The following is a 9,750-nucleotide window of genomic DNA, read 5'->3' as shown; positions in this document are numbered from 1 at the left end:
CGATGATGGTCCCAAACCATTTCTTGTAACCTCTTGAGGGGGGAGATATCTAGGAGTTGTTCTGAGCAGCTGGGGCTGGACTAAGGTGGGGCTCGAAGATAATCCATGCTGCTGCTGCTGCGTCAACTGTTAGTGCTGGCTTCGTCTTAAATACAGGTTTGGTCACCTCATCCCAGAGAAAACCACATCAACGTTGGGCCAGATTCTGGAGCCCTTCTTTAGACATTGGCCACTCTGATTTGAGTGGGAGTCCTGTCCCTGCAAAGTCTGAATAGCTGTAATGAATCCATGAGCAGCAAAGCTATGATTAACCACTGGAACGAACTCCCAAGGGAAGTGATGGACTCTGCATCTCCCAGTGTCTTCAGATCCAGACTGGCTGCCTTTCTGGAAGAGATGTTTGATCAAATCCAAATGATTGGGCTCAATGCAGGGGTAACTGGGTGGAAATTTAGGGTATCCCAAGGATGTCACTCGGAGCAGTGAAAGTCAACTTCTTCCAGAATAATCTGCACGTGCTCTAGCAATCATTGCTAGAGCCCTGGGACCTTTGCTCTAAACATACAGGCCTTTACTACTTTAAAAGCTAACCTAGACTTCCTGTAATTGATGCTACTAGCAGGACCCATTTGATTCCTACAGGCCGGCTAGGTCACTCATTTACTCCTGCACAAGGCCAGTACATTGCTTCAGGACCTAAAGAGTGCCGCATGCAGATATTTGATCCAGAGAAGAGATCATGAACTCTGGAGAAGTTCGGAAGTAGGTTTCGAGCCAGTTCTGAATGCCGCATCTAGGTGGCAAGGCAGTGAAAATGACTCGAGGCCTGAGTGAGAGAAATTAAAGCCGAGGAACTAGATTTAGTCCTGCCACAAGTGGTTTCAACCCAGCTGGACTGACATCAGCTTAAGCCAGCAGAGCGTTTGGGACTGTGACTGTTTTGTGCAGAAAGGAGATTAATAGGAAATGTGATGGAAGAATGTAGTGTAACAAATGGGATTGCTGGCCCTCATTGCAATGAAAAGGTACGCCTTTAAAACAGATGGAAAGAAAATACTTCTTTATGCAATACATAATCAACCTGCTGTGGAATATTAACTGAGACAAGGAGTTAATTAAGGAGAATTGGATGTCAGGGTGGATAACGTGTATTTACACCTGCTGGGGTAATAAAATCTAGCCAATATGAGGCTTCAGGGCAGAAGCTCATCACCGTCTGGGGTCAGGAGGAAATTACTCCACTGTGGAATGGTATTGCATTCTGGGATATCTGCCCCAGAGAGCTTAAAGAACCAAGGCAGCACGGTTAAAGTGTATTGCCATCCCATGAAAGGAAAAGAGCCGTAGAACTATAAAACCTTGCTACGATTATTGTTCATTATTGTAAAGATGTTTGGTTCCTTTGTTTTCTAGATTCTGGCAGCATGACTAACCAGGAGTCACTCGAGAGCTACCTGAATGGGAGTAAGAAGCAGTTAGGTCAGTGCAAGATGGCATGGCTGGATTGTTTGGCATTGGGAGAGCGGATTGGGAATGGAGAACCTGAGCTGGGGGGGCCGAGTATGGCGTGTAGGGAGCCATAGTAAGTGGGAGAGTTAGGAACCTTGGCTAAGAATGTCCCAACTTAGCAGTAGCTATACCCTGGTACTAAAAAAAGATATCGTAGGATCTATTTAAATGATTTTGGCTGGGGGACTGTTCATTCACCAAGGCTTCGGTTGTGCCATTAAATCACCACCTTTGCCCTGGGATTGTTCCTGAGGGAAAATGGCTGAGACAGGCCCTTCCTGCCCCCTTGGAAAGGCAGGACTGCCCACCCCATGCCAGCTCTGCTCGGCTTGATTTTCCCCAGCGGACTCCAGCCCCTCAGTCCTCAGGCACCAGAAATCCAAGAGCCGAGCTTGCAACAGGCTCCGGAGCCGGAGTGAGTGGCAGGGGAAGGCTTCCGGTGCTCTCTGTCCCCTGGCAGTCTCTACACCGGGCTGGGCACAATCTAGTGCTTAGTGAGGAGCAAAGAAAAAAACACCGGGGCTGGAGCTGGAATGGACTCTCGCTCTGCTCCAGTTGCCCCAAAGGCCACTTCTAATCAGGCCTGTGGGATCCCAATCCCAGTGGGTCCCAAGGTCCTCCTCGGGGAAAGCCAATCATGCCAGCAGCAAGCAGTACTCGGAGCTCCTTGTGGGCCTTATGGTGCTGTCATCTGTCCTGGTTCTGCCTCGTTTCCCCACGGGCCAGAGACTGTTGCCCAGAGATTGGCTAATGGCTCAGCGTTTGGCTGCTTTTCCAGATTTCACCTGGGAGGTGAAGGCCAACGACCGAGCCTATCACCAACAGTTCAAGAAGAGAGTTGCCTTCTGCCTGACGAGGAAAAAATATGAGGTGAGTCACCTTGCTTCAAGCCTGTGCTTATTTTATGGCCACTAGCGTCTCCGCTGATTTCCCAGCTGGCAGTGCAAGCCCCTTGGCCGTGGGCAGGGCGTGAGCAGACAGATCTCCAGAGCGGCTGACTGGAAGCGCCTTTTCTGCAAGTGCCTCATTCAACATGAGGAGGGTGGGGCTGGCCTTCCGTACAATTGCTGCATTGTTCGCCAGTCACGGTCCAGAGCAGCGTGTTGGGCCATTGAGATTTCTCCTAGAAGGGAGTCGTGGCTTTGTGTGCTTGAGGGAGCCATGACCTGTAGTGGCTGGTCCTTAGAGAGCGTAAGGGACCGGATGATGCTCCCTGTTAACGGAAGGCTCCCTTAGCTCAAGTGGTAGAAGCCACTGGCGGGTTTTTTTGGAGCAGGGTTCTCGTCCTGCTTCTTCAGAGGTGTGTGTTTTGTGTGGTGACTGGGTAGGATCTGTTACCGTGGGACCTGGCAGCAGAGGTAAAATGGAAAAGCCTGCATGTGAGAGAGGGGATAAGAAAGGGTAGGATGGGGTGTGTAACCCAAGGCTCCCCGCCGGGCCTGGTCCACTGAGGATACGAGTCTGCTGCTAGACTCGGCTCTTTAGCTCAAGCTGGAGCAGCTTCTGCCTTTAGCTCTGGAGATCCCTGGTGTCAGCCACACTGCCAGCTGGCTCGACCCACCCAGAGTGAGACCGGGAGATGAGCTGACAGACCCAGATGCTCAAAGGTATTTAGGCTCCTGACTTCTATTGATTTCAAAGGGAGTTAGGCACCTAAATACATGCGAGGAACTGGGCCATGAAGATTAAGGGCCTGATTCTCAGTTGCCTTACACCTTGGGCAGTCATTCACTGAATGTAAAGTGGAGGTTGAATGCTTCCACTCTGACTTGGTAGTGCTTTGTATTGGCGTAAAAGATGACACAGGGTTGCTGAGCCTGAGGTGGAGGAGTGGGTGTGGGGGGAAGGAACGCTGCTTCCACCATATACCCCCCTCCCTCGGTGTAGATCCCTGGCACTTTCTAGGCCCAGCAGCCCCACTGCAGAGTGAATCTGGAATTTAACCTGGGAAGAAGGGGATGTCCTGTGCCCCGTGAGATCCCAGTGGCTGGCAGGAAGCCCTGCTCAGCCCAGCTCTTGCTGCGTCCGGAGAAAGCCCAGCCATGTCAGTCTTTAAAATGCTCCTTCCAGGATAACGCCATCAAGACAGCCAAATACAACGTCATGACCTTCTTGCCGCTCAACCTCTATGAGCAGTTCCATCGCCTGGCCAACCTCTACTTCCTCTTCGTCATCCTCTTACAGGTGAGATCTCGCTGGAGGTCAGGGGGAGACTGCTGGGCCTGCCAAGCCAGTGCCCTGAGATGGGCACAGAGGGGAGAGAGACACTGTCTAAAGAAGGAGCTGTGCCTAGGGCTTGGAGCTCGGGACTGTGAGTTAGGACTTCTGAGTTCTAACCCCAACTCTGCTGCAGGATCGCTGCGTGATCTGGGGCAAGTCCCTTCACCTCTCTTGGCCTCCGTTCGGGCTGGAGCAGTCTCCCTCTCTCTGTTTTATGGGGATTTCGGATGATCCATTGGATAATTTAAGAAGACCATGTTTCTCTAGCAGCTTTCATGGAAGGATCACATAATACCCTCCAGTCCTCACACTGCCCCCATGAAGGATATTAGCTGCAGAGACTCGCCCAAGGTCACACAGCAAGCTGCTGGGCACAGAACCCAGGAGTCCTGGCTTCCAGTCCTTTAATCACTAAGGATGGGATTTTCAAACGTTCCTATGCGAGTTAGGAGCCAACTCCCTTGAAAGTCGTTAGATCAAAGCTTCTTCTCTTTGGCCTTGTCTACACGCAGAGCTATACCAGATTTTAAACCAGGGGTTCTCAGACTTTTGTACTGGTGACCCCTTTCACATACCAAGCCTATGAGTGAGACCCCCCTTATACATTAAAAACACTTTTTTATATATTTAACACCATTATAAATGCTGGCAGCAAAGCGGGGTTTGGGGTGGAGGCTGACAGCTCGCGACCCCCCATGTAATAATCTCGTGACCCCCTGAGGGGTCCTGACCCCCAGTTTGAGAATCCCTGTTTTAAACCGATTTAGCTAAACTGGCGCAAAAGGCCATGCGGATGCTCTTAGGGATTGGCCACATGGGAACCAAAATAACCATATGGGTTTTAATTCATCCCCTTAGTTATTTCAGTGTCAGGCTATGTGGGGGCTCTCTCGTTTCACCACAGGAGTGTTCCATTTTGAAATAACTGGCTTAATTGACATAAAGCTAGGAGAAGATACCGTTATTTCAGTTGTTTAGGCAAGCTCTTATTTTGGTTTAACTCAGCTTTGGTTTAACATATCGACGGGGGGGATATTGACCAGAATAGCTTATTCTGTAGCACCTATTCTGCACTAGCTGTTCTAGCTATTGTGGAATATTTTGTTCTGCAATAACTATTCTGGTCAATTTCCCCATGTCACCCTGTCTGGAGTGGCTCACAAGCGTGAGGGCCGACCTTCGAGCAGACTGTCAAAAAGCAGGGCCAGCACCCCAGACTGGTCATATGTTCTATAATTAGATTTCACCAACCCTGTACCAAATGTGAACTCCCAAAGTACTACAATATTCTTATAATGGAGTCACAGACAGTCCCTGTAGACGCTTCAGGCTACCTTGCCACCCAGGCAAGCTGGACTATGTGAGAAATGGTCACTTACACCAACAATTACAAAATAATCAGGTAACACCCAGTCCCAAGAGACCAACACTCAGCCAGGGCGATCTGCATCCCAGATCTCACACCAAAGACAATCCTATAGTAAACTAACTAAAGGTTTATTAGCTAAGCAAAAGAAATGAGAGTTAATGAGAGATTAACGCAGGTAAAAATATATATGTACAGGTGAGTCATACTCTATAATTGCAAAAGCTAGCAGAGGCGTAGTGTTCTTCCAGTTTCCCAAAAGTCTTTCAGGGCTACCCAGAATAACTTGGGGGATCTCTGCCTCCTTCTTCAGTTTTCTGCCCTGTTAGAATCCACACAGCCAGGAGATGAAGAATTTTTCCTTGGGTCCATATTTATAGCTTCTGGCAGAAACCAAGCTGTCAGGACAGTCCCCACGTGGCTTCTTCCTTCATGGCAGGAAAAGAGGAATGTACTTAGAGACTTTGATCTTTGATTTGACACACAATGACCACTCGCTTTCAGTGTGCAGGAATTAACACTCTCCTGTTAAAGTTCTTCATTTGCATTACACAAGGCTCCTCTCTGTTTGACGAGTTATTTAATTACTGGGGTATATGTAATGCAGATGCTTGCTCTTACATTATAACAGGGGACAGATAAGGTAAAACAATGCCTGCAACATCCCACCAGTTCTTCATGGAGTTTAAACACTAAACACATTTTTGTACATTTCACATTTACTTTGTACTTTACTAACATGCAAATGAACTGGCCTGGCTTGCAGGTGTGAGTTTGTCAGTTCTCAGCGGATGCCTAGGCCTTGGCCAGAGCTGGCAGTTGCCACTTACCAGCGTCACACTCCATGTAGACAAGTCCTTAGTGTGGTTTCGCTTGAGTTGATTAGGAAGATCTTTAAGCTAAACTGAAATAAGCTGCTTGTAAACCAAAACAAGAGCCTCTGTGCCGGTGTTTAAAAAGAGATTGAAGTTAAACTGGAGCAATTTCTGCCTGGGGACAGAGCCGCTGGTTTGATTTCCTTTTCCTAGCCTGGTCCCAGGCGGAACCAGGACATTCAGATGCTCCCGTAGAAAGAGTGGGAAAGTTACCCCAACTCTTCCAACCCTCAAGAAAGGGTCAGTGCTTCAGGGTGGGGGGTGAAGGCTGTGTCTGGTCCCACACCCTCCCCTAGTAATGTGATGCTCCTCTGCTCTCTCGCCTCCCATTTCAGACCGTTCCTGAAATCTCCACCCTGCCCTGGTTCACCCTGCTGCTGCCCCTGAGCTGCCTCCTCCTCCTCAGAGGCCTCCGGGACCTGATTGATGACATTGTGAGTACCCCATCAGTTCACAGGGCTGGAAATCCACGAAGGGGCCCGGTGCATGATGTGGCTTGCTGGAGAGCCCGGGACTGAGCTGAAAAGCAGCCTGGCACTCCCTGTATCTTTAGGCCTCAGCACCCAGCATGTATCCACAATGCCTTCATGGAGGCAAGGGGCTGTGGCTATCTACCATCCTCCCTTTGGAGCGGGGATGAGTAACTGGCCCCTTCCCCTGGTCTGGCCTCTCCATGATTGACCCACTCCCCTCCCCTGCTCTTTGGGGTCCCAGCCAATGGACAGGCTTCCTCTTAGATCCACAGACATATTGACCGCCCCTCTACTCCCCACGTTCAGACCCACTGGGCATGCCTTGTGTCATGCTGCGTGGACGGACTCGCGCCCGTGCGTGCCTACGTCAGGGCAGGCACCCCTATAATTAGATTTTACCCACCCAGAACCAAATGTGAACTCCTGGATCGCTATCACAGTCTGACCATGGAGTCGCAGGCAGTTCCTTTAGACCAGTGGGTCTCAACCTATTTATCATTGTGGGCCGCAATGTATTCCTTGGGCCGCAGGTGGAGAACCACAGCACCCCCCCCGCTCCCAAACCCTGCCCCCTACAGACCCCTATGCCCAGGGCCCAAACCCCTGCCCAGAGACCCCTCCACAGAGTGGGGCCAGGAGCGGACCCCGCTGCGCGGCAAGGCAGCACAGCCCCGGAAGCCCGAATCCTGCCCTGCAGGGCAGGGCAGCCCCGGAAGCCCGGACCCTGCCACACAGGGCAGGGAAGGGCAGGGCAGCCTGGCAGCCTCAACCCTGCCATTTCGTGCCGGGCATTGGGCAGCCAGGGCTCCGGACCCCACCGGGTTGGGCGGCCAGGCAGCCTGGCCACCACCACGCGGGCTCTGCAGTTTTTAGCACATCGCTGGGCTGCAGCTCTGTGCTAATTGGGCCACATGCGGGCTGCAGGTTGAGAACCACTGCCTTAGACTCTCCAGCCTATCAGGGAAACTGGACTTGGTGATAAATGGTCACTTACACCAAAAATCACACAATATTCAGGTTGCTTCCAGGCCCAAGAGACCAGTCACTTACTCCAGCTCAGCTGGTTCCCTAGATCTCACACCAAAGACAACGCCTGTAGCCAAACCTGTAATAAACTATCTAAAGGTTTATTAACTAGGAAAGAGAACTAAGAGAGTTGTTTCCAGGCTAAAGCAAGCAGACAGACACACAACTGAGTTGCAATAAATCCTAAGAGTGACAGAATTGTAGTGATCTGTCACTTCAAAGTGTCTTTCAGGGTGGACCCAAGGGTAACCCCTGGCTTCAGTTTGGTGTCTCTGGCCCCGTCAGAGTAAAAACAGCAAAGAGATGGGAAGTTTTCATGTGTCTTTGTTTTATTTCCTTCATTCAGCCTCCAAGTCCGTAGGATGAGTTTCCTTGGACGTTGCCTTTCCAAGGGGCGATAGAGCCATTCACCAGGCCTTTGTATTGCGATGTTCCTTGATGGATCATCTGATTTTGATAGTTCTTCTGGCCACCAGGGTAGGGGTGGAGGTAAACACTCTTCCCATCCGGGTTCACAAGTTTAGAGTAAACATTTTCGAAGTTATAAAGCAAAACTTACATATTTCCTTATCGCCTGGAATACAGACATTGCAAATAAGATTAATGCATACAGCAATTTACAAACATGCACTAGAGTTGTAACACTAGTAAATCCAGTCTCAAAGGATTAACACCTATTTTGCGCAACATAAGCGAACTGGTCATGCCTCCAACTATGAATTAGTCAGTTCTTAGCTATTGCCTGCAGCCTGGGAAAGAGCCTGCCAGTATCACACCTGGAAAGGGCAGATCTCCTCGCTCTGAGACTGGAACTCCCGGACAGAGCCTGGTGCTAACAGGGATGTTTTCTTGCAGCCCCGGTGAACGGGGGAGCCAGACATGGCCTGTCCCTGTCTTTTCTCCTATTTTTGCAGGCCCGACACCGGAGCGACTGGATGATCAACAGCAGGCCCTGCGAAATCTTGGTTGGGAAAAGGTTAGGGGCCTTGAGAAATGTCCAGCTGCGAGCTACAGGATAAAACTCACTGTCTACAGTCATGTTCTCCTCCACCGTGTGTTTGAAGAAGCGGGGGGAGGGGTGGTGGTGGCTCTGTGCCATTGTCTGAGCTCATAGGGTTCTCCCAATTTACCAGCTGTGCTCAGAGAAGTGGCTGTGATGTGTCATCACCCCCAGACTGCCCCACAGAGGCATACCTTCCCACAACCTGGGGCAGGCCTCATTTACTCCATCCTTGGGATTAACACATCCCAGTCCCAGCTGGGATGGGGATCCAGGTGGCCCTGGTTCCACGTGACACCTCCGCCTGTCCTAAAGGAGTTTCCTTTCCTTGGAAGGGCACCCAGAGAGTTTCTGCCACTTCTGGCCCATAGGACTCCTCAAGGGGGCTCTGCAGAGTGACACCCCGGCTTGAAGTTGCTCTTCTCAGGAGGCGGAAGGGTGTAGAAGGGACTGAAACGTCCCATCTGAGCCCAGGTCACTAATGGCCGAAAGTCACTGCCATCGATGGCTGCTAGGTGGCCCACCTGCTAGGCATGGGTGGGTCTCATGCCGGTTCCCATGTCACGAAACCACCCGCCCAGCTGGTCTTCACATTGGCAGGCTTAGCGGAGCAGCTAAGGATTGGATGGGCCACGGAGACTGAAGTCCCCTCTCGTCCTGGAGGTCAGGGTCGAGGCGCAGGGGCTGGGGAGGTGGGAGTGAAACTTGCCCTGCTGCTGCTTCCCCGGGCTGCCCTGTGGAGAGAGGTCTCCAGGGCCGTCAGCTCAGCACATCTCAGCCGTGCTGGCCTCCTAAGCGGCTTGTTTTTCTCTTGCAGCTTTAGCTGGAAGAAATGGCGGGACATCTGTGTCGGCGACATCGTCTGCCTGCGCAAGGACAGCTTCGTCCCGGTGAGTCAGGCCCCTCGTGGCGGGCCGGGCCCCTCGCTCCGAGGCCGTACGCTGGGGAGCGGGGATGAGGGGGGCCTCATTAGGAAAGTCTCTCTGAGGCCTTTTCTCTTTTGCTTGCTTTTAAAGGCCGACCTGCTCCTGCTGTCCAGCTCAGAGCCCAGCAGCCTGTGCTACGTGGAGACAGCGGATATCGACGGGTAAGGAGTGGGAGAGACTGTGGGGAGACCACAGCCACCGGCTGGGGACCAGAGACACCACAGCCAACGTTCTGAGGCCTCCATATTTGGGAGCCCAGCTGGAGACACCTTGCGCCTGGGTTTCAGAGGTGCTGGGTGCCTGGCAGCGGTGTGGTGGACGCTCAGCACCTTCAAAAACCAGGCCCCAAGGGATT

General features: G+C 51.5%; 1 protein-coding gene across 1 annotated transcript in view; it reads left to right on the top strand.

The window, feature by feature from the left end:
• The first annotated feature begins 1,424 nt into the window (after positions 1 to 1,424).
• ATP8B3 (ATPase phospholipid transporting 8B3) overlaps positions 1,425 to 9,750 on the top strand; it is a 39,716-nt gene continuing 31,390 nt past the window's right edge. Inside the window, exons 1-7 of the mRNA XM_065422325.1 lie at positions 1,425 to 1,479; positions 2,288 to 2,379; positions 3,580 to 3,693; positions 6,306 to 6,404; positions 8,384 to 8,445; positions 9,287 to 9,359; positions 9,486 to 9,556. Of these exons, the coding sequence (XP_065278397.1) occupies positions 1,425 to 1,479; positions 2,288 to 2,379; positions 3,580 to 3,693; positions 6,306 to 6,404; positions 8,384 to 8,445; positions 9,287 to 9,359; positions 9,486 to 9,556 (566 nt within the window). The remainder of the gene's footprint in view (positions 1,480 to 2,287; positions 2,380 to 3,579; positions 3,694 to 6,305; positions 6,405 to 8,383; positions 8,446 to 9,286; positions 9,360 to 9,485; positions 9,557 to 9,750) is intronic.

The sequence above is a fragment of the Emys orbicularis genome, chromosome 24, assembly GCF_028017835.1.
Source record: "Emys orbicularis isolate rEmyOrb1 chromosome 24, rEmyOrb1.hap1, whole genome shotgun sequence".
In the NCBI taxonomy this organism is placed as follows: domain Eukaryota; kingdom Metazoa; phylum Chordata; order Testudines; family Emydidae; genus Emys; species Emys orbicularis.
This window is presented reverse-complemented; position numbering and strand designations above follow the sequence as displayed.